The 24,261-nt window shown below is 36.8% G+C and overlaps 1 protein-coding gene across 1 annotated transcript in view; it reads right to left on the reverse strand.

Moving 5' to 3' along the window:
• Positions 1–24,261, reverse strand: part of Ecpas (Ecm29 proteasome adaptor and scaffold) — a 118,146-nt gene that overhangs the window by 50,274 nt on the left and 43,611 nt on the right. Inside the window, exons 7-16 of the mRNA XM_051162553.1 lie at positions 22,311–22,450; positions 17,795–17,876; positions 15,360–15,479; positions 11,062–11,147; positions 10,533–10,611; positions 7,633–7,682; positions 6,421–6,487; positions 6,202–6,324; positions 3,534–3,637; positions 1,491–1,614 (exon numbers count right to left, since the gene is read on the reverse strand). Of these exons, the coding sequence (XP_051018510.1) occupies positions 1,491–1,614; positions 3,534–3,637; positions 6,202–6,324; positions 6,421–6,487; positions 7,633–7,682; positions 10,533–10,611; positions 11,062–11,147; positions 15,360–15,479; positions 17,795–17,876; positions 22,311–22,450 (975 nt within the window). The remainder of the gene's footprint in view (positions 1–1,490; positions 1,615–3,533; positions 3,638–6,201; positions 6,325–6,420; positions 6,488–7,632; positions 7,683–10,532; positions 10,612–11,061; positions 11,148–15,359; positions 15,480–17,794; positions 17,877–22,310; positions 22,451–24,261) is intronic.

Consider the following 24,261-nt stretch of genomic DNA (forward strand, 5'->3'; position numbering starts at 1 on the left):
ATTGGATCCTCTGGAGCTGTGTACTTGCAGGCCCTGGAAATACATCAAATTCACATCTACTTTAAGAGCAGTTTATGCTCCGAACCACTTAGTTAACTCTCCAGCCCTTGCATTTGTCTTTTCTAAACAAAACATGTGCCTGCTGCATATGTCCCTCTCACCCAAAATGATAGGTATTGTGAAACATAATCAAAATAATACCAGTGTAGAAAGTGAGACAGTCGGTACTGAGGATTACTGATGCCCATACTCTGATTCAGCCACAGAAACGCTGTGCAGAGCAGAGACGTACAAAAGAATATGAAATAATAACAGTGGACAATACCTCAGCTGCCCTGCAAAGTACCCGGAAGATTATGGTACCTTCTTAAGGAGTGGTACAAGTAGCAGAAGAACAAATTTATCTACCTTTTTTTAAAGATGTGTTTTAACTTTGTCATACCAAAGGAAAAATTTTTTCAACATACTGAAAATGTTGACAAACATTAAAGGAATTACAAATCATTCATATTTAGGAAAACTAAGTCCCTCTTACCGTAAATACTATGATTGGTAGGAATTTTAATATTTAATTATTACATTTTTACTTTTAAAATGTTGATTTTTATTTTCATCATCTATTAAATGTTTCAACTACCTATAGTTAAGATTAAGATGTTTTTAGGTCTAGATAGATGTTTTAAGTTAATAATGACGAGATATGATAGATATTGATTTACATTCAGAATTTTAGATGCACCAAGACAGAAAAGATGTTTTCTTCAAGGCTGCCAAATACAAATAGCCAAAACACTAAGAATGTAACATTTATTTAATTCCTTATTGTTTCATAGCTCTTCTTGCTGTAGTTTATTGTGTGTGTGTATGTAATAATATAAAAGTATATGTAAAAAATTTTTAAATATTTAATAAAAAAAGAAAAAATGTGAAAATGTAATCAATATCTAGAAAACAATGAAATTAGCCATGATGGAATAATGGGGAAAAGATATAGGATTTATTCGTTTTATTAGAGATGATGTTCCAGTAGTTTTGATACTTACATGTTTGTGAAATTATAAACAAAGTCCAATGTTTCTTTTCTTTTTTTAAAAAAAAAAAGGACTTACTGGTTCATTTTATGTATGAGTGCTCTATGTACATTTAAAACAGTATTGTCAGAAGAGGGCATCAGGTCCTAGTATGGGGGTGGTGAACGACCATGTGGGTGCTGTGAATTGAACTCAGGACTTCTAAAAGAACAGACAGAAATCTTAACCACTGGGCCATCTCTCCAGCCCCCAGGCATTTTTTGATAACAAACAAAATACATAATAATATTAAATTCTGCAGTTGAGATAATGAACCCACAAAGTAGCTGTGAATTGTCTTACACTGCATAGGAAATTAGCAAACAGCAGCTTTGGGCAAGGTGTTAGTACTATTATTTTTTTGGTTACCAATCTTATATTAAAAATAAAAAGTAATTAGAAGGAAAAAAAAAGCCCTACCTTTTCTTGAATGTAATATACCATTTCTGGAAAAGATGGCATCTGCTTAGAAGCACTTTCCTTTTTGTTTCTACCCGGAAGACATCGTAACACACGCTGTGCTTCACCATGGACTTCTTCTCGCCTTTTAGATAGACAAGTAAGAATTCAAAATTAACTTTATCAACTGGAGAGTCACCACTTGAAGAATGAAAGCAGAACTTTTATTTGGCAGGTAGGGTTCTGACAAAATGTCTTGAGTATATTTTTGGCTATATAAGCAATAAATGAAAAGTAATATAAGAAATTACATCCTTTTGGTTAACTTAATGAGATCTGCAGAATCACTTGGCCTGCATCTTTAAAACGACAAATTAATTACTACAACTCATTATGTAAATATTTCATTTGCATGTTTTACTTTTATTAAAACTAAATCACAAACAACTATAACACACATTGAAACTCAGTGGCGTGTCCTGTGTTCTATACAGCCACGTCAATTCTGACACTTCTTGGCAGTTTGTCTACAATTCCTCAAAAACTGGTAATTAGTGCACACTGGCATTAGTACACACTGGAAACTAGTACACACTGGCATTAGTACACACTGGCATTAGTGCACACTGGCATTAGTGCACACTGGCATCAGTACACACAACTATAAAAGCTATCTGAGAAAAAAAAATTTAAAAATTTTTTAAAAAAAAGCTTTCTGAGGACACCCAGAAATAGGCCTCACATCTTTGCTTCTCTGAGGACCACGCCAGTCTCCTGAAGACTCCTTAGAGCCTCTGCACGGGCTCTGAATCCCCAACAGACCTTATCAGGAGCAGATCAGAAGGAATGAGCAGGCTCAGGCTCACACTGCCACGAGTCTCACTTCAACAGAGCAATCTTTATGAAACTAAAAAGGGAAAATACTGACTCGGTCTTGCTTTGTTTTTTGTGGTATAAATAAAAATACTGGTTAAGGTTTGTTTAAGTTCATGGATTGAAATCTTGTTCTAGCATCAAATGATGCGTCCTTAGCTCACAGACCCTAGGCAATCTGCCATGTAGCTGGAAAACTTAACGCAGAAAAGTTTAAAAAAAAAAAAAAGTCAACAAAACCAAAATTAGTAATCCAAAACCAGTGGAGCCAAACTGAAATGCAAATACCAAAATAATCATAGTAAAATACACACAACTCACACTAAAAGGGGATATCAGAGGCATACTGTTGAACCACTTAAAATTCTCAGTTAACAAATAACTTCCCATATCTTTTGTAAACAAACCACAGAGTTTATGGAAAGGATATGTAAGTGATAAAAAGAAGCTTAATTTTATTTATAGCTTCATCATAAAATGTGACTTTAAAATATAATAATCATATTTAAAAGAAAAAATGATTAAATACAATAACCACATATGACAGATACTAGAGTATTTCACAGATGTTAAGATGTCATTGACTATAAAGTAAATAACAAGTTTGATAAAAATTGTTTTAATATGCACATATATATTTTGCTATATATATGGCTTAAATTCACGTTTCAAATTCAGAAATATTTAAATGATCAAAAAAGATGCCTCATTAGTGTAGCAAATAACACACTATCTCATGAAAAAATATACTTTAGAAAAATATATATATACTTTAGAATTGCAGTAATATAAATCACACATACACACACACACTTCGTTTTTAAATATTAGCATATTAGACATAAAATTATATTCCACCAAAAGGTGAAATGTAAAAATATGTATATTAAGCAATCAATGACTTTATATGATTATATATCTAAAGATAATTATATTGCATATATAATTATAAGGTTTGTTTTATTTATATTTGACTATTACATAAGAATTTTTCTATATGTCTTATACATATAGTTCAATATATAAATATATAGCTATATGACTACAGATTACCTAAAGGGGTATACTTTAAATTCCTTAATAAGCTATTTCTAAATTTCATAAGCCAACTTTGCAACCAACATAAATTTTAGTAATTTTAAAGCATTCTTAAAATTAACCCAAATTCAAATTGACACCTTTTAAACTTACGGGTCTCCTGCAGCTAGTAGGAGCAAATATCTCGAAGGTATATGATCTGAAGGAAACACCGTGCTGGCAAATTTCACCGCAACTTGCCGAACTTGAACTTCAGGCTATCGAACGTAAAAAATAACAGATATTCACATATACCATCCAAAAAAGAATTCAATTATCAGCATCTCAATCCAATTCTAAGTCAGCCTAATCGTACACAGTTCAAAATTGACATATCAATAAATACATCCCTAAACCAATAAGATAATCAAGATAAATGATTTGTAAAGCGTTCTTTTAGGGTACTAGGAAATGCTGGGCCTCACAATTGTTACGCACAAGCTCTACCACTGAACTATGTACCATTACCCTGCTTAGGATCTTGAATCATGTTGCTTACAGTCTTTGACATTACCAAATGAGCACTTTTATTACCTACAAGGCTCCTGCAAATAGACCCAACAAAGAGCCAAGCTATACAGAATCTCTCTGTATATACACATCTCCAGTCGAAACTTGGACTCTCATTGTGAGGTTTTCAACATTATCTTTGTCTCTCCAACTTTAAAACTCCTAGGCATATAAATGAAATTTGGATGTTTTGCAAGGGACAGGTTCTAACTTTACTTACTATAATTTTGAAACGAAAATATCTCTATCTTTCTCAGATTTGTTCTGAAGTTGACAATAACTTTACAGTAGAAATTCAACTACACAAATATATTCACCTAACTTAGATTAATTATTTATAAAATTGACCAGTTTTGGAATTTACTGATGCTAAGGGCTTATTTTTATGTACCTTTTCCCAACATACTCCTCCAGCCAGAACCCTAAATCAAATATGCGAGAAATTAAGAAATATATGCCTTACTCTTCTGGGTTTCATGCAATTTACATTCCCTGGGCTACAAAAAGAATGATACCAAAGATTGATTTAAATTATACAATTTAACCTAGCATTTAGTTGCTTTAAAAGTGTTTATGAAAACAAAAGAAATAATCTTTGGGGCCGGGCGTGGTGGCGCACGCCTTTAATCCCAGCACTTGGGAGGCAGAGGCAGGTGGATCGCTGTGAGTTCGAGGCCAGCCTGGTCTACAAAGTGAGTCTAGGACAGCCAAAGCTATCACAGAGAAACCTTGTCTTGAAAAACAAAAAACCAACCAACCAAACAAAAAAACAAAAGAAATGATCTTTGGCCTGGTAACACTGCTACTTGGTTTTACTTACGGGAGTAGAAGCAGCATCTATAAGCATTATACATACACCACCACTCTTACTCCTGAGGTTATCTGGGAAATGTTAAGTGCTCTACTGTAATGAGCTTCCAGACAGCCTTGCCTATGACATAAGACCATGAACCACATGAACAAGACACCAGGAGCATTTGTCAGCAGGACTCTATATACAACAAGCTTCTAAATGCATATAATGGTACAATTTGCTCTTCATATTTCAAAAGACACCAGACACCTTTCTGGTCCTCTAAGAACTCCATCACATGAATATATGTCAGTATAATTTAAGAAAAACACATTTATTAATCTCATCAGTATATTTTAATGATTATGTTTCCTAATTTCCTCTATTTCTAAAAATGGAAGACAACAAATTAAAGCAAGAATTCAGTATTTTATCACTTATTACATGTTATATATATAATATATATTTATAAGCTGTAATAAATATATTTTATATAATAACACACACACACACACACACACAACTGTAGATATTGCAATGAAAAGCAGTAGAAAAGTGGAGGAAGGGCATGTATGATGGTACTAGAATTCTTCCTACAGACTCATTGTGACAAATGTGATTTATCTTTCTTTCTGCATTTGTCTAACAGTGATACCACAGGACTTTACTTCAGTGGACTGTGGTGTTCAGCTACCAGTTATGACAAAAAAAACTTCCAGCTTGGAAAGCATAGGACTAACAACAGTTTTCCCATAAGAGACTTAAATATAAGTATCACTGTGCATACTTCAACCAAAACCACATTTCCATCACGAAGAACTAAAACTGATCATAAGTCATAAATGTAAACCAGTAAATATATTCTTAATAATCAAAGTTTTACAGAAAAAAAGCAATTTGAATTCCTTCTAAAAAGTATACAATATGGCAATAAGCTCAGTAGAAGAATATTTGCCTGAGTAAGACCCTGGAGGATTCAAGCTTCAGAATTATGAAATAATAATTTTAAAAGTAATATTGTCCTATGCAGCACCATGGATGGACTAGCAGACAAGTTAAGCAGGTACTGAAGGACAAATGCCTCACAATCTCACTCCGTTATCTCTTAAGACTCCTACAGACTCTCTCTAAGAAATTTGATTCATAAAAGATGAGACTAGAACAGTAGTTACCAGAGACGGATAAAGAGGAGGAAGGGAAGGACCGAGAAAGGTAGGTCTACAGGTAACAAATGAGTTACATACTAAAAAGTAAGTTCTAGTGTCCCAGTGTATAAAAGAATGACTACAGCTGCTAAATATTCTTGCATATTTTAAAAAGTCAAAAGTTTTTAGTTTATCTTGATTTGGATAGTATATAATTGTACACGCTTATTGAAAACTGACACTCCCTAAATAAGTATAATTTATACTTATCAACAAAAAATGTGATGTCAAATGGATATACTGCTTGCCGTCACCACTCACACAGCTGGCCTACCTTTATTAAATATGAAGCTACAAGTGCCTCCATTAAAGTTCTCTGTGCTCCTTCTAAGGTACTATAAGCTCCAACCATCATAGATAATGCTTCCTGAATAGCAAGTCGAGTCTCAGGCTCTTCCTGCAAAGACAGCAGAAATGGTGTTTCCCTCCTTGTTGACTTCCAGAAGAGTACCCATGCAGGAGGGAGTGCAAACTTAACAGTATGTTTCCCTACCTTACACAGGGCTTCAAACAGCTGCTGCACAAGGGCTATATCCTTAGTGAACAAATGGGGCATTCGACTGTAAGAGAACGTAAAAGCGTCAGTGTCATAAGTTCCCGTGGGATGAAAAAGGGAGTAAAAGAAACTATAAACAAACATTACTCAGCTCACACCTTCACAACACTGAATACAATGTCAGTACCATTAGCTTATTTTCTCCAGGAGCCAAATATTTTTAAAGTGATTATTTAATTTTTCAACTATATAATATAAATAATCCTTCAAAACATATATGAATTTCCAGGTATTCCTTCTATAATATTCCATGCACTCGTTAACGTGAAAGAAAAAGACACTGAATTATAATTTAAATAAAAATATGTCATATGCTAATAGACAAAGGGACAGAGCCTGTGACACCCGTGTGCTGTAAGCTGACCTGGGTCACTCGTTTGTGAACCCTCAAGCTTCTCCCCTTCACAGCACAGAAGAGCAGTGCATAGCCTAGGCTTGGAGCCACAGCAGCACCTGGGACCACTAGGAACATCTCACCTCCTTTTCCCCTCCGGTTTGAAGTGCAAGATGACACCAGAAGGGGAATGAGGAAGCCATACTGAACAGAGGGAAGTAGATATATCTTTAAAAAGAGGATCATTCGTGTTCATAGTGTAAGTAATGTCAGATGGGATTTTAAGATTTAGTGATAAGAAGCCGTAAGCACACTTGAGGTTAATCTCATGTCTACGGTGTAATCCATTATGCAACAATGGTAACCTATTTTGACCCAATTCAGTTTACAACCTAATTCAAGACTAAATTTAAGATGCTAATATATTTTCAAACATAAACTCAAATGACCCATATCTTTGCTTAACAGAAGACATTTCTAATTAGTTTGTTGCCATAAAATATAATTTCTGTCAGAATCATAGCAAATTATTCTCTATCCATTATTTTTTTGGTTTTATTTTTCTTTTTGGTTTTTTGGTTTTGGTTTCTTGAGACAGGGTTTCTCTGTGTAGCGTTGGCTGTCTTGGACTTGCTTTGTAGACCAGGCTGGCCTTGAATTCATAGAGTGCTGGAATTACAGACATGTGCCACTGTGCCCAATTTTCTCCATCCATTATTAATGCCAGATAATTTTTTCTCATTTTCCAACAGCTATCTCTCACAGAAAAAAAAAAAAAAGAAAAAATTGAGAGAAAAAAAAAAGACATTACTCACCTGGAGAGTTTTCCAACAGCTGAATATGCCATTGACAGTAGTTTAGGGTCCTTAAAATAAAAAATAAGAAAACAATAAATAGCAAACCCTTTTACCACAATAACATGTATTATTTTACTTCTCACTCACACTGTCTTACTGTTTATAATGACATCTAAACAACAAAAATGTCCAAACCTAGAACAAAACCATGCATCCTTAACTTGCTCCAAAATACAGCAGTCACACATGAAAGACTTCTCTTATCTGGCACTTCTTTCTTGGTATTTTCAATATCATGTATCCTGCCAATACCAAATTAATTTTCAATACGCTTGGACTTATTAGGAAATTTCTCCCTGCTCTGACAAACTACAATCTTTCCTCCCAAAGAGCTGTAATGAGCATAAGTATAATAGTCTAAATACCTGTAATAAAACAAGTGGCTTCTTTTTATTTCTTATACCATAACAAATTAATCAGGTCAGGACCAATATGGAAATCAGTGGCCTCTACCCAAGATATAGATAAGAGTTTCACAAAAATTGAGAGACAGAATCACTCAGAACACAGTTAAGAGTTCTGTCAGATAAACTCTGTCCATTTAACCTAGAGTTCAGCCTCCAACATCTGAACAGCCACTCTATTGACACATCTGTTGGGAAGGTATATAAATAGCACCTGGAAGGAAAGAGAGAGACGGAGAAAGGGAGGGAGGGGTAACACACACACACACACACACACACACACACACACACACACACACACACACTTCATACATACATGCACAGGTGTGAGACACACAAATAAAAATCATAAGCACACAACAACAACAACGTTTTATGTAAACTTTTATGATTTGGTGTTGCCCTACGTTCATACCTATAACAGGTCTCAGGAGTGGATCCACTTAAAACCTATTTTGAAATCTACAATTTCTTGGATATATGTCCAGGAGCAGTACAGCTGGGTCTCAATAAAGACACTCACTCAACTATGTTCATAGCAGCTTTATTAGTAATAGCCAGATGTCCCTCAATTAAAGAATAGCTAAAGAAACGGTGGTACATTTTCACAATGAAATACTACTCAGCTATTAAAAACAAAGAGATCATGAAAATTTCAGGCAAATGGATGGAACTAGAAAAGATCATCCTGAGTGAGGTAACCCAGACCCAGAAAGAAACATGGTATGTATTCTCACTTATAAGTGGATTTTAGCCATATAGTATAGGATAAACACTCTATAATTCACAGACCCAAAGAAGCTAAGTAACAAGGAAGACCCAAGGGAGGATGCTTAAATCTCACTCAGAAGGGGAAAGAGAACAGGCAGAAGAAGTGGTTGCAGAGAGGGAACAGGTATGAGAGGAAACGCGGACAGAAAGAAAGACAGCAATCAGACCTGGGGAAAGTGGGGGCAGAACAGGGGGCCTGCAGAGAGAAGAGAAATCATGGGTAGGGGAATCTCTGTGACAAGCTAGAGACCTATGACAGGGTAGGCTTCCAGGAGGATATGGGTGACTCTAGCTGACTGGACTCCTAGTGGGGAGTGAGGAACAACCCATCCACAAAAAATTCGACCCAGAATTTACCCTGCCTACAAGATGTGTAAGGATAAAGATAGAGCATATGTCCAACCAATCCCTGGTCCAACCTGAGACCAAAGCCATGGGAGAGAGCCTACCCCTCACACTATTAACTATACCTCGCCATGCTTGCAGACAGGAGCCTAGCATAGCTGTCCTCTGAAAGGCTCCACCCAACCATAGGCCAAAACATGCTGAGACTTACAGCCAAATATCGGTGAAACACAGGAGCCTTGTGGGAAGTGGGGAGAAGGACAGAAAGAGAAGACAAGAGCTACAAAAAAAGCATAACAAAGCCAACTAACCAGGGCCCAAGGGCCTTGGAAAGACTGAAGCACCAACCAAAGGCCATGCAATGGCGTAGATCTAAGCCACCTATACAGATGTAGAGCAGCCGGGGCTCCATGTGGGCCCCTAGTGAGGGGGGCAGAGGCTGTCTCTAACATGTGGGTGCCCTGTAAGGGGGCAGAGGCTGTCTCTAACATGGACTTTGTTGTCTGCTTTTTGATCACTTCCCCTTCCCCCAGCAGGGCTGCATCACCAGGCCACAAGGGAAGAGGATGTAATCAGTCCTGATCCTGATGTGCTGGGGTGGGTGGGTAGGGCTCCTGGCCTCCCCGTTTTTTAGGAGTAGGGGAGATGGGATGAGGAAAAAGAGAGGGAGGGTGGAGCTGGGAGGGGAAGAGGAAAGGGGCTACCATCAGGATGTAAACTGAATAAATAAATTGATTTTTTTTTTAAAAGAAATATACAGTTTCTCTCCAAAAGTCCCAAAGCATTTTTATTTCTACCAACCATTCTGAGGCTTCTGATTATCTCATAATCTATGCCATAAAATGATGCTAAAATATATTTGCCCTTAAAAGAAAAAAATGGCAGAGTCAGGGGTGGCACAGCACTCAGGAGGCAGAGGCAGGCAGATCTCTATGAGTTCAAGCCCAGCCTGGTCTATAAAGGGAGCTCCAGCACAGCCAGGGCTACACAGAGAAACCGGGTCTTGAAAAACAAAATAAAGCAAACAAATTAAAAAAAAAATAGCCTTGGCTGTACTGGACTCACTTTGTAGACCAGGCTGGCCTCAAACTCACAGCGATCCGCCTGCCTCTGCCTCCTGAGTGCTGGCATTAAAGGCGTGCGCCACCACACCTGCTCACAATTACTTCTTTTAAAGACAAAAAATGGCAATAGCATATGAAATTGACATCATCTCAAATAAAAATGTTAATAAAACAAAGGTCAGTGCCAAATACTAACTATATCAATAGGTGGGCCTGGAAGATTTATTATGTTAAATACTTTATGAAATGTTAAAACTTAAAACAAGTCACTTACCTCTTTATATTCATTTATTAGTTTAGTGAGACCATTCAATAGCATAGGACCTAGTGGTTTAATCTTGATTTCTGGACAGCTTTTAAAAAAAAAAAACAAAAATAAAATCAAGATATCCTTTCAGATAATTACTATAAGAATTAGCAACTTATAAAGTTAAACAATTTATAAAAACTGAGTCTTCCTAGAGATTAGAGAGATGACTCAACAATAGAAGCTTTACTGCTCTCCCAGAGAACCCAAGTTTTGTTCTCAGCATCTCCACTGGGCAACTGACAAATTATCTGCCACTCCAGCTGCAGGACAATCAACAATTCTCTGGACTCTGCAGAAACCATCACACGTATGCACATATACACATGCCCACACAGACATGCAATTTTAAAATAATAAAAACAAATCTAAAAGAATGGAATTTCTCTAAGATAAGTATAGTTGATTTTTATGGAAAATAGAAGAAAAATACCTGAAACTTGATTTCTCTAAAAAATGAATAGTTAATTAGTTAAAAAAATAAAATAAAACTTACGTTATACAAATGTGATGTACAAATTGCAGGGACAATGTTCTTAACTTTGAATTTGTATTTGTACCAAAAAGTCCATCATACACCACCTGTGCAAAACAAACAAAGTCAAGGGCACCAATCAACAGTCTGGCATGTTTGAAATAGTAGTCAAGGTCCAATAACAGATCTCTGCAGCACATCATGTTCCTCAAAACTAATGCAAAGCATCAGTTGGCCCATTTTTAAAGCTATAATACTATTTTTATATACAACAATTCTAAGTTAGGAATTTATTAAGTTTTTTCAGTTTCAGAATATGCACTCAGCTAGGATTACTTATAGAACATACTTTCACTTACTACTACCAAAAGAAAACCAAGCCAGAGCTGAGAGACTAAAAGCCCCATGTGTTACCTGACAGAAAAGCACATAATTGGAGGTCAAAGGACAAGTTGCTGGAGTCAGTTCTCTCCTTTCACCACGTGGGTTCCAGGGATCAACCTCAAGGCCCTTGGTATGACAGGTATGTTTTTGTTTTTCTTTTAACAAAGTGTAGTAGCACCTTGCTCATGGCAATATTGAGAAGACTAAAATAATGAGTTTGTAGTTAGCACTGAGTATCTGGCTTTATAACTGCTATTATGCTTCATTTACAAGAGGTATTTTTTAAGTGTTAGTGTCAGATAAGATAGTCATAATTTTACTGTATTAATGATAGAAATTCTTCACATTAAGGAGTCAAGGTGTCACAGTGTGAAAAGGTGCGTGCTGCCGAGCCTGACAATCTGAGCTCAGTCCCTGGAACCCACATGGTGGAAGGAGAAACCTGAGTCTTTGAAGTTATCTTTTGATCTTCCACACATGTTATATAATGCTCCCAATAAACAAACAGAAAAGATTAAAAACTGAAATGACAAAATGTAATCCAGTGCCCTACTGCGAGAAGGAGTCTGCAGAGCCCACTGCAGAACAACTGAAAGAAGGCAAGTCTCATGGGAAGATGCTTTTTAAAGTCTCTTAGAACTGGAAGGACAGATGGTGAAGAGCCTGACAAGGAACATGGAATTACTGAACGGGCCTGCCCTCTGTCTGGCAGCGCCTGAGCACGGAGCCACTGCCACAGCTGCTCACCCTGCCAGAAGAGTGCAGACTGTGCTGCTGCCCACAGTCTAAAAGCAGGAGGCCATGCCTGCTGAGCTGCAGAACAGCTGGCACCGAGGACAAGGTGTGCGGTGGCCTGGAGCTCACTTGGATCCTGTCTCCAGAGTCTCTGCCTAGCAGTAAAGCCACCCTCACTCTGGATTACAGCAAGATAGGCCAGACAAGTATCTGCAACAGTCCAGTATTTACAGTGTTTCAGAAACCAGAAACCTTGAACCAAATCTATGACTACTGCAATAAGTATCTGCATGTAAAGCTGTTTGGAAAATATATTTATTCTGTGTGACACACTACAGTTTGTAATGTCACTTCAACAAACAAATATGCAAAGGAGAGATGGGAAAGACAGAAGAATGGAGTGTGGTCAGTGGAGAGAAGCAGAACTAGAGATGCAACAACACTGACAGGTGTGGGAAAGGGCTACAGTGGACAGGAAATGTGTCATTAAGGAGTAGGGCAGGCAGAGATGTCAGAGATGGAAAATAGTTCGTTTTCTGGACTGGGACTCCTTCAAAGGCTCCCAGCGTCTGTGCTGCCCTGGAGGCTACGTTGGTATCCATGATCCACGCTGCACCTGAGAGGCATGCTGGTGCCTGTGGTCCTTGTTGCCATCCCAGGCCATGCTGATATCTGAGGTCCTGCTGGGGGGTGCTGGGGGTGCTTGGGGGGTGTCTACGGCCCAGGTTACCACCAAAGGACATAGTGATGTCCGTGGTCTGTGCTACCACATGAAACCATGCTGATGTCCAAGGGCCATGCTGCTGCGTGGAGCCATGTTGATGTATATGGCCTATGCCACTGCATGAGGCCAGGATCCATGGTCTACACTGCACTCACAGGCCATGTTGATATCCATGGCCTGTGCTACCGTTGAGGGCCATGATGGTGACTCATGATCTATGCTGTCGCCAGAAACCATGGGGAAGTTCATGATTCATGTTACAGCTGACTGTAAAGGGCAAAGAAACTTCTTTTGCAGTGATATTGATAACTACAGACTCACAGCTGAGAATGAGAGACATAGTCTTCTGTGACCTCTCTCCCACCCCATCCCCCTTCAAAAACAACAGTCTAGAAAAGAAGTCACTGAAGAGGACTCTAAAGATGTGATAGGGATACTGAAGTGCAGCTCTCCGCAGCTGATGGCCTCGGGAGGGAGTGGGGGGGGGGGGGTCTGTTTTAAGGGGCTGACCACGCTTCAGTCAGTATACGGACAACACAAATTAGACTTGGTATTTTTTTCCTGTTTATTTTTGGGGGGAGGGGAGAATGTGGTGTCAAAGGAGGGGGTGGACCTGGGAAGAGAATATGATCAGGGCACATTATGTGAAACTCCCAAATAATCAATAGAAATTTTACACTAGAGAGAGAGGGGGAGGGAGGAGAGAATAACATTACAAGAAAGTATTACAAATATCTTTTTATGAACATTAATACAAAACAAACACTACATACTCAACCATTTAGTAAGCTAGCTTCACAGCTCATCAGACTTATTATATATCATTACCGAATAAGACTGATGACGGCTCAACACGTAAAGGCACTTGCCATGCAAGCCTAGCAAGCTGAGTTCAATCCCAGGAACTCACATAAGACATATATAATAAATAAAATAATATAGTTAAAAAATAAATATTTTAAAGTAAATAATGGAAACTAACAATGTGAATGAAAAACTACAAGTGACGAATCTAATTATGAGATTAATATCCAGGATACAGACAGACTCCTTAACATAAAGAACAAATACTTCAAAATTTGGCATGAGAGAATGAGGCAGAAAGGATAGCTTAAGCCCATAAATTAAGTTAGAAATCAGCCAAAGCAAGATAAGCAAGGCCTCATCTGAAAAACAAAACTACAACTCTGTATGTATGGGAGGAAGGACGGGAGAAGAGGGACGTGGGGAGACAGAATTAGAACACAGTAAAAAACACACTACATAGAAACATCAGCTCATGCCCACTAGGGAGGCTGCCATCAAAAACAAAAACTAAATTTTACTAAGGATATGAATACAGTTTGAATGATACATAGCCAACAAGAAACACAGCACGGCGTCTCTTCAAAGAATGAAAATTACCATATAATCCAACAATTCTAGAAGTGTAGCATGTATTCATAAAAGAACTGAAAACAAGATTTCAAAGACAAGCTAAAACATTCATGATCATGAAAGCATTATTCATGAAAGTTAAAATGTAAAGTATGCCAAGGATCCAAATAGATGAATGGGACATTGAGACTTAGAAAAGGATGAAATCCTGACACATGCATGCTACAGCATAGACCTCAATGACACTGTACTGAAAGAAGTAAGTTAGTCGACTGTATGTTAAATGACTAAGATGGCAAATGTCAAGTACATTTTACTGTAATTTTAAACATGAAAGATAATTAATATAAATAAATTAGATTACCAAAATAGGTAGTCATAACTTAGTTAAAGATAAAATCTCTTGTGAAGAATCTAGTACCCTTTACCAGCACAGTGTAATAATTTTCCACTACAAAGATAGTTTGGCGTCAACACAGAGGACAGACTACAGGCCAGGAGAATAAAGAGAAGGCTTCTGCAGTCACTAAATCAAAAGGCAACCGTATGAATTAATATCATCTTTAAAGCACAGAAGGTGAAGAAGACTTTGTGAAGACAAAGTCAGAACTGCTCACTCCCTGATTTTTCATTTACGTAACTATATATGATGGTAATATTTTTGGAGAAAAGATACGCAGATACACACACACACTCGTTTGTGGTTTTGCTTTGTTGTTGTTGTTTGTTTTGTTTTCCGGGGTGGCTTTTTGTTTTGGGTTTGTTTTTTGTTTTTCAAGGCAGGGTCTCACTATGTAGCCTTGGCCATCCTGGAACTCACTCTGTAGACCAGGCTGGCCTTGAAGTCACAGAGATCCACACACCTCTGCCTCCTGAGTGCTGGGATTAAAGGCTTCCACCATATAATGTGAACCATAAGCAATATATACTTTATAATACATTTTTAAAAATAATCTAAATAGTTACACTAAAGATACAAATAAAATTGTTAGTCTTATTATATACATCAGCCTACTTCCTGAATATCCATTAATTCTATTTTTTGCTAAGTAAAACTATTTGTTCAAACCATTTTCCGCCTTTGGACAGCAGAGGTTACCTGAATGTTGGCTGGGAATGTTTCCGCAGCCTGTCTAGAACGCAGGAGATGAGGGACAATCTTCAACTTCACTCTGGTACTGACCGGGTCTCTTTTCAGCTCTGGCTTTAGAACTGCTCCCTGAGAAAAATATGTTTAATTATAACAGTACTTTGTAATTATTTGTGGCTTTTTACTCTTTAAAATTATAAGTGATTCCTAGATGCTAGAGAGAAGACTTGGTAGTTGAAGCACTCGTTGCTCATGCAGAGGGCCTGGGCTTGATCCCCAGGGCCCAAATGGGAACCCCAGCTGAAGTTTCAGGGGACCAGCACCTCCTTCTGGCTCTGCGGAGAGCAGATGCACCGGAGGTAAGCATGCGCACACGCAGCAAAATACTCATACACATAAGACTAAATAAATGTAAAAACCTTGTTTTGGACTGATGATTCTAAAAGCCCTTACTTACATCAGTATCACCTACTAGCAATTGCTGCATTAAATATTTTTTTAAATCTTAAGCATGAATAAATTAATATATCTTAAATAACAATTTTCATTTAAATGACAGACTTTTTAATGTACTGAGTAAAAGACTCATTTTATATTTTTTGGAAGTATCTTCAGCATCCAACTTACTAGAAAGGAACTGGGTTTTTCATCTTCTGCATTCAAACTGCTTTGGGAGCTGTTTTGTTTGATGGGATGGAACCTAGCTTGCACAGACACATGGTCAGAAAATAGGGATGACTTTTACCCTTTTTAAAGTAATTGTAGATCTTTTATTCTACATCAAAACTTAATAAATAATGGCTTCTTAAAGTTTAGTTGTAATTTGAAGTTTAAGCCAAATTGGTGCGCTCCTACAGATGCCCTTAAATAACCACTGTCTCAGTCTTACAGTCGGATAGCGTCCTTAGGCTGTGTGCTTTTGTAGCCCCACTGATCATCTGGAAAATATTGTCTTACTGAGTTAAGCAATATAAAATACCCGCAATAATTTTTTTTAAATATTCCTTTCAACATCCATCTCTTCAGGAAATATATTGCTAAGTTACCGAGTCACTGAGTTCAAATTTCCTAGAATTCTAGTTTTTCCTTGAAAATTCAACTTTTATCATTCCAAAAGGGGGAAGAAAAAAAAAAAATCACTCCAGTTTCCATTGATGTGTTCTGATTTTTTTCTTCTTTTGAGAGAAAAGGTCTGTCAAAATACGAGTCACAATAACCATAACTCACTTACCTATTCTTCAAGCAAAATAATTTCTAATGCTTCATCAAGATGGTCTTAAGCTAAAACATAATCACTCTACCTCCATTCTCCCCTGGACTCTCACTCTTCCTCCTCCTCCTTCTTTGTTTCTTTCTCTCACCCCCTCCCTTTTACCTCTCCCCCCTCCTCCTTCCTCCATAAGTATGTGATACGGCTTTGCTTTTATCTGTGGTATGGTCCCACACAATATATACCAACAATTACTTTTATGACATCAATGTAAATGTCAACTTAAAAAAAATACTGGCAAATAATGCCTTGCCTTTACAGAGCCCTGTAAAGTTCTTTGTGACTCCAGAGAGGTTGACAGACTAGACACTTAGACACTCATCTATCCAACTCTTTCATTTTCTACAAAGAACACGAGGCTGAGCGAAGTTGAGTGATAGTCAAATCTCTCTTCCTAACATATTTGCTTGTGTTCAGAGAGTCAAGGATACAATCCAGGCATCTCAATCCATTGTTCTCTCTGCTACACCAGTTTAATCTAACTAGAACTATTAACTCCTACTTATGATCTTAAAAGAAAGCAACCAAGCATACAAATCATACTGTATGTTTGGACTAGCATTTGGAAGACTTTGAGACACAGTGAGGAAAACTTATTAAGCAATGACCTTACTTTGAGGCTGCAGAAACCATCTTTTGCTCCAGATTCTAAACAGTGAAGGAGTAAACTATAGATCACAGACCACACATGACCCATCATTTATTTCAACAAGGACTGTGAGTTTTAAGTTGATTTTATATATTTTTAAGTGGAAAAAAAACTCAAGAGTAACATTTTGTAGCACTTGAAAATTATATGATATTCAAGTATTAGTACCCACAATTTTATTGAAATATAACCATGTCTATTCAGTTATACTATGCTACTTTCATGTACAGAAATTGAGTAGTTATCGCCTCAGAAGCTACAAAGTATGCAGAGCCCAAAACAATTGCAGAAAAAGTTTGTGGATCCTTTATCTAGATAATGTATCATTATTTATATATCTACATTGAAAACATCAGATCTACGAAACTCACCTTTCAGGAGCTTAATTCACATAGACAAACATGGCTTAAAACTAGTAATTCATAAAAGGGGCTCAGTTTGCAAACTAAACAGGGGGAAATGAATTCAGCTCATGTCCTCACAATGCTTTTTATGCTAATTTAAGACTAAATCAAAGCCACTTACTTCTTTTGTCTTCAGTGGTATATCCCCAAGGTATACCTTGTACATCTTATTAATGATGGCAGGATTATTCCAGTCAATTAAGCTATGGAAGGTTAATAAAGATAGTTAAAATTATTTTGTTCCCATTTCAATGGTTTTTTTTTTTAAAACCTAGTATTTGTCCAAGAAAAACATCAGAAACATAGAAATGGAATGGAAACTGATACTGTGGAAGATGAAATACTACATCGCTCATTTCAGTTCTCCATCTTGACTCAAAAGATTACCATAGCCAATGGCCAGCCTGGCACCATAGCTGGGAGAAAAAACTGGACAAAATTCCTCCTACACAGCTGGGTCAAAGCCAACAGCATGGAGTAGCTTAGCAGAACAGATGAATACTGCACTTGTTCCAGAAGCTCTAGGCCAGTAGTTGATGCTTCTGTTTTACCATTCCCCGTTTAAAAATAATAAACAACAAAATAGTTTTATGCTTCAAATAGTCACACCCTAGGAAACTTAGAAACGACTGTATTTCTCCAATATTGTTATTTGATTCCTGGCATCATGCAATTCCTTATCTCGCCAAAGCTTCAATATCTAAATCTGAGAAATCACAATGCCGTTTGTCACAGAGATTCATCCTTATTTGGACTCTAGAAAAAAGTTGTGTTGGGATATAGTGATTGGATGAAAAGTAATATCTATCCCACCTCCATCACCATCACCACCACAGTGGTCCTCATTCACTCATTTTTGTTTCGGTTTGTCTGCGTTTTTCAAGGCACAGTTTCTCTGTGGAGCCTTGGCTGTCCTGCACTCACTCTGTAGATTAGGCTGGCTGGCCTTCAACTCACAGAGGTCTGCCTCACAGAGTACTGGGATTACAGGCCTCATTCAATCATTTTATAAGCCTAATAAAAATAAAATCTTTCATTTCATTTGATTGCTTAAGTTCTCCCATGCTATCTTCTCTCTGACTTTTAACACTGGTTCTGCTTTCAACTTATGTTATGTTTGTACAAAAAACAGTTTGTTATGCTGTTCAACTACTTTTCTGATCCATCTCTTCCATCATAACTATCAATCTGCCTCTTCTTGGGCTACTCACAATCTCTCCATTCTCAAAGGCATTCTATATTTTAATTTTAAATACTATTCACTTACATCTTTTCTCAGCTGCTTGATGTTAATTAATCCTAAATATTCACCACTATTTCCCTTTTATAAAACTTCAGGCAGCAAAACAAATGGTTTAGGAAAACCAACTAAATGCCTAGATGTGATTAACCAGTGAGGAAAGTTTTACTGTCCCTTTTATTTTGCTTTACCAATCTTTTTTAAGGTTTACTTTTCTAAGGTTTAGTTCGGTTCAGTTCGGTTCGGTTTGGTTTTTTGAGATAGGTCACCTTGTGTAGCCCTGGCTGTCCTGGAACTCACTCTGTAGACCAGGCTGGCCTTGAACTCACAGAGATCCACCTGTCTCTTCCTACTGAGTGCTGGGATTAAAGGTGTGTGCCACTACCACCAAGCATTATGTCTTTTCAATAAGACAACCATATTGGTTGGCTTTTGATGTATCTTTTTCCAGACTCTAACAGCCTAACAGTATAGCTGGGAGGTAGAAAAAAGAACAACAGAAACAAACCTGTAGAGATACTTTAAGCTTTTTCCTTCAGAAAATGGTTACCTATGTGTTCTCCCTACAGAATTTTGTAATTGTTATATATCTTTATTGTATATGTGAGTGTTTTTTCCTAAAAGCAAAATTAATTAATATATTTAAGAATGACATTTATGCTTCCAACAAGCAAATATACAACATGATATATAAAATGAGGCCAAGCCTGGCTGTGGTGGCACATGCCTTTAATCCCAGCACTCCAGAGGCAGATGCAGGCGGGTCTCTATGAGTTCGACGCCAGCCTGGTCTACACAGTGAGTCCAGGACAGCCAGGGCTGTATTGCACATAGAAACCCTGTCTCAAAACAAAGCAAAACAATAAACAAAAAGAATGAGGCCAGATCAAACTTAATGAAAAGTTTTGAAGGAAGAATTTTTTTAACACTCCAAAACTAATTCCCTGAATGGGTACCAGAAATATTCTAAGTTATAAACAAGAAGAAAAAATAGAGACTTGAAAGAATATAAGAAAAAAAGTAGTTCAGTTTTCTTCCTCTAGTCTGGCAAGGTTAGGCCTGGCTCTCAAATTCAATCAATAAAAGACATGAGCAAAAACAAGATCATGGCTAACACTCTCCTCTATGCCCCTCTCCTTAAACTGTGGGTTAAGACTCCCAGGTGGGGTCACATTACTAAATATGGGGTCATAATATAGTTTGAGTAATAAAGTTTCTAAAGATGGAACAACCAAAAATTTATTCCAAATCAAATGATTTTTGAATCCACAGTGTTTCTGATAGTGCTGACTTCTTCACACCATGCAGCTTTCCTGCAGCCTTGGTTCTGAGAGCTCAACATACAGATGTGGCTCTGAGCTTCTGTCAGTCCACAGCATATGCTATAGATTCCACTGTTCTTGCTGTGTCTCTTATAGAAACTGGCTTAAAAACTGAAAATAAAAGTCCTATATTTTCCTACCGTAATTATTCAGCAGCACAGCAAGTTTAAATCAATTAGTCTAATATGATACAATTCAAAGAGAGACTCATTGATAGTTAATTAAAACTTGCTGAATTGCTGACTTAAGTTTAACTTTAAAAAAAATCATTGCATGGGTTTTGGTTTAGGACAGAATTTCCAATAATTTCTAAATGCCTTAAACTTACTCCTGTTATTTTGTACAGAATATGTAAGGCAGTGCTCTTAGCAGTAACTACTATAAAACCAAACTAGCAATCAGCTCTGAGGCACACTAAAGAAGCTGTCTTAAAGTATCAAATATTCAGCCAAGACTTAATTTCTTTGGGTAAAACTGAACAAGCACATCTATTTTATTAATAGAAAATTTTGCTTTCATCATAAATAAATGGAAAACGTATCTGTATAGCAAAAATTATTTTAAAATAAGTTTATGATTTACTATCAGCAAATGTTTGATCTGCAAATCTATTTCATACACCATATACCCATAGTCACGTAAAAAAACTCTCAAACAAAAAGGGTCACAAGACAAGGTTTAAGAAGCCCTGCTACATGCCACCCACATGCTCTCTAGTGGTTATTCCCAGCTACCACAATTATCCATCCACCCAAATATTTCCATAGAACTAACTTAGGCCTATTAAGTTAATTTCCTGACTTATACCTCCGTGCACTACTCTCCTAGGAGGGAGCAAAGTAAAATACATGTGACATTTACAAAGTTCTATGTCATTTTCAATATTCCTTTGTCTTATAACATTATTTTAACAATATATGCATTCAGACTCCTGGACATGGTACCACACACCTGTAATCCCCAATAGGCAAAGGTACAAGGGTAGGGGCCTAAGGACAGCCTAAACTACATAACAAGACCATCTTAAAACTAATAGATGAATTACTAGAATTTCATGATTTGAAATTTAAATATATACACAGATTCTCACCATGTAGCAAAAGCTACCTTTGAACTTATGAGTATCCTGCTCCTGACTCTCAAGTGTTCAACTATGGCATGCGGTATTCAGCTTAGGAATACTGGCTTTGCTTTTACTTTTTTAATCAAGTAGGTTCATTTTTATGTTATTCTTCAATCTATGTACTTATCATTTTAAATTTTATATTTAGAACAATATATAATTTTATATTCTATATTAATTTACTATTATTTGAACAGTTTATATGTTGCTACATCATTCTTATAATTTTGAAAGATATATAATAGTCTATCAAGTAATTTATCCCTATTATGGAAATTCAATTATTTTTATTTTTCAATAACTATGAGACATGATAATGACTAAATTTATAACATTTCTAAATATGTTTTCTTCTTTTGAATGGCGTTAGAGGATAGATTCTAAGATTTGTTATGTATAAATATTTTTCTTATTCAGTGTTCATACAGAACATGAGATACAGCACTTATGCAGAAATTTAATGGGTTTACCAACAGCTCTGTATCTGTATTTAACCACAGGTACAAACTGGTAGCTCACTGTTCATTTTCCATTGAATTTTATTTCATATACACAGTATTTCTCTAAGTCTATCTACTACTTATATCTCTTTTCAATATAATTTAAGTTTTACTCATCACTTCGTTTCATAAACCTGGTGTTTACTATAGTATCCACAATACATGTACGTTCATTATTAAAAGTGGTGTTAATTGGTTTGAGACAGAAGAAGAATCAAAAATTAATTCTTGGGTCTAACATTTTTAACATTAGCTTTCAGCTATTTGCTTAGCCGAAAGTTTCGTTTCTTATGATGGCATTCCTAACCTATTTCAGCTTTGAAATGCATTTTCAATTTTTTTTTTTGACACAGTCCTAGTTACTGAAGCTGAATAGATCATTGCAAAAACCCCTGCAAAGCTTTAAGCATGCTGATCTTTCCATTTTGAAAATTTAACAAGGCAGTAATTACCTCTGCTTGCTTTTCAATTCCAGGTCAGCTGCTGTCGCCACGCTGTGCCGTGTGTCGCTAGAAGCAATCACCAGGTGGAGAACAGCTTCCAGTTCAGGCACCTGTTCAGCTTCTATAAATTTCACTATGCCCAATTTGCACTGTAGACACGCGAAGGGACAGAGAGGGAATGGTTAGGAAACAAAGAACATGCACTGAAGTCACTGCTTAACATATAAACATGATCATAAGCCATGGGTGAATGTAGCAGCAGGAGCTCCTCCCACTTGAGTTTACAATGGCCAGACACTGCACTAGATCATAGCTATTCATGATTTCATTTAACTCTCACAATCTATGAGGTAGATATTATTACAGTTTTAGCTGAAGAAACTGAGGCGAGGCTTAAGATATTAAAATCAATGGAAAATGAATTAAGATATTTAACAAGTGATGAAGGCAGTCTTCAAAGACAAGTCTTTGACAAAACACTGATAAGAGTCTCCTTACTGAGGTCACACAACCTTCCTAGACTGATGAGGGCTTAACGTCTATACCTGTATCATCCAGGTAAAAGGTGACACATTAAGAACAAAGTGCTGGGTGGATGTTTGTAAGAAAAAGAAATGTGAGTAACTCATTCCAGAGTTTTGCTGTTTTGTTAAAATATTCTTCTTGTCCTCTATTTTAAGGTACTAGTATATCTTTTTATATATTATATATATATTTTATATATATTCCTATATATAGGTATAATATATGATATATATTATATATATAATTTCAAACTGACTCTAGTCATTCTGAGTGCAACTCAATCCAACAGTAGTGTTTAAAGAGTTTAAGCACTTCCTGAAATGTGAAAGAGCTATGAATTATAATACATATCATTCTTGGACAAATAAACCTGAAAAGCAAAATTTTATCTTCATGTTAAAAACCAGTCATATATAATAGTTCCCAGATATCTGAATTAGGAATGATAAAACATATATTAAATGAGAAGGAGCTTTTTAAAAATTTAATGAGAAAGAATACCAATAAAAAGTGTAACTGATCATAAAAGGAATACCTCTCTTCCCTGCTCAACGTAACGGACTTCCCGCTCAACTTATAACAACAGATACAAAAGAGGAGGAGTCATTAACATAAACTGCAAAGGGATGGTTATAGAAGTCAAATACACAATACATAATGAAAAAGTATTAAAAACTGAAAATGACACTCTCATCAATAAAAGACAAGTTACATATAATTAAATTTTATACAAACATTAAACTATTATGTGACAGGTGTATAATTTAAAACTGTTCATACACAGAGAAAGTGAAACAGAGAGAGACAGAAAGACAAAGAGAGACAGAGACAGAGACAGAGACAGGAGGCAGAATTACAGATGGTTTGTTAGACTGTTTCCATGAGGTGCTATGGATTGAGCTCAGGGCACTAAGCCAGCCTGCTAAGCACTCTATCACTGAGTATTTTTGGGGAGGTTTTGTCTTTTGTTTTTGTTTTATTTGGGGGGGGTGGGGAGGGAAGGTATAGATTCTCAAACAAACTAGGTAGCCAGAGATGTCTGTGAACACCTTGATCTTCCTTGCCTTCACCTCCTGAGTGCTAGATCCAATCTATGAACCACCATGTCATGGTCATGGAATGCCAAGACTCAACATGGCTTCAGCATGTTAGGTAAACTCTCTTTTTACCAACTAAGCTACATCCCCAGCACCCATCAGTTCTATTTCTGACTACTTAAATCTTTACCTTTATATCAGAAAAATAATTTTTTTAATTAAAAAAAAAGAGTGGTTAGTATTTAGCAGGCAGTGGTGGCACATGCCTTTAGTCCCAGCAATCAAAAGAGGCAGAGGCTGGTGGATCTCCGTGAGTTTGAGGCCAGCCTGGTCTACAGAGCAAGTTCTAGGACAGCCAGGGCTACACAGAGAAACCTGCCTCGAAAAAACAAGCAAAA

This window comes from Acomys russatus, chromosome 2, assembly GCF_903995435.1.
Source record: "Acomys russatus chromosome 2, mAcoRus1.1, whole genome shotgun sequence".
NCBI classification, from domain to species: domain Eukaryota; kingdom Metazoa; phylum Chordata; class Mammalia; order Rodentia; family Muridae; genus Acomys; species Acomys russatus.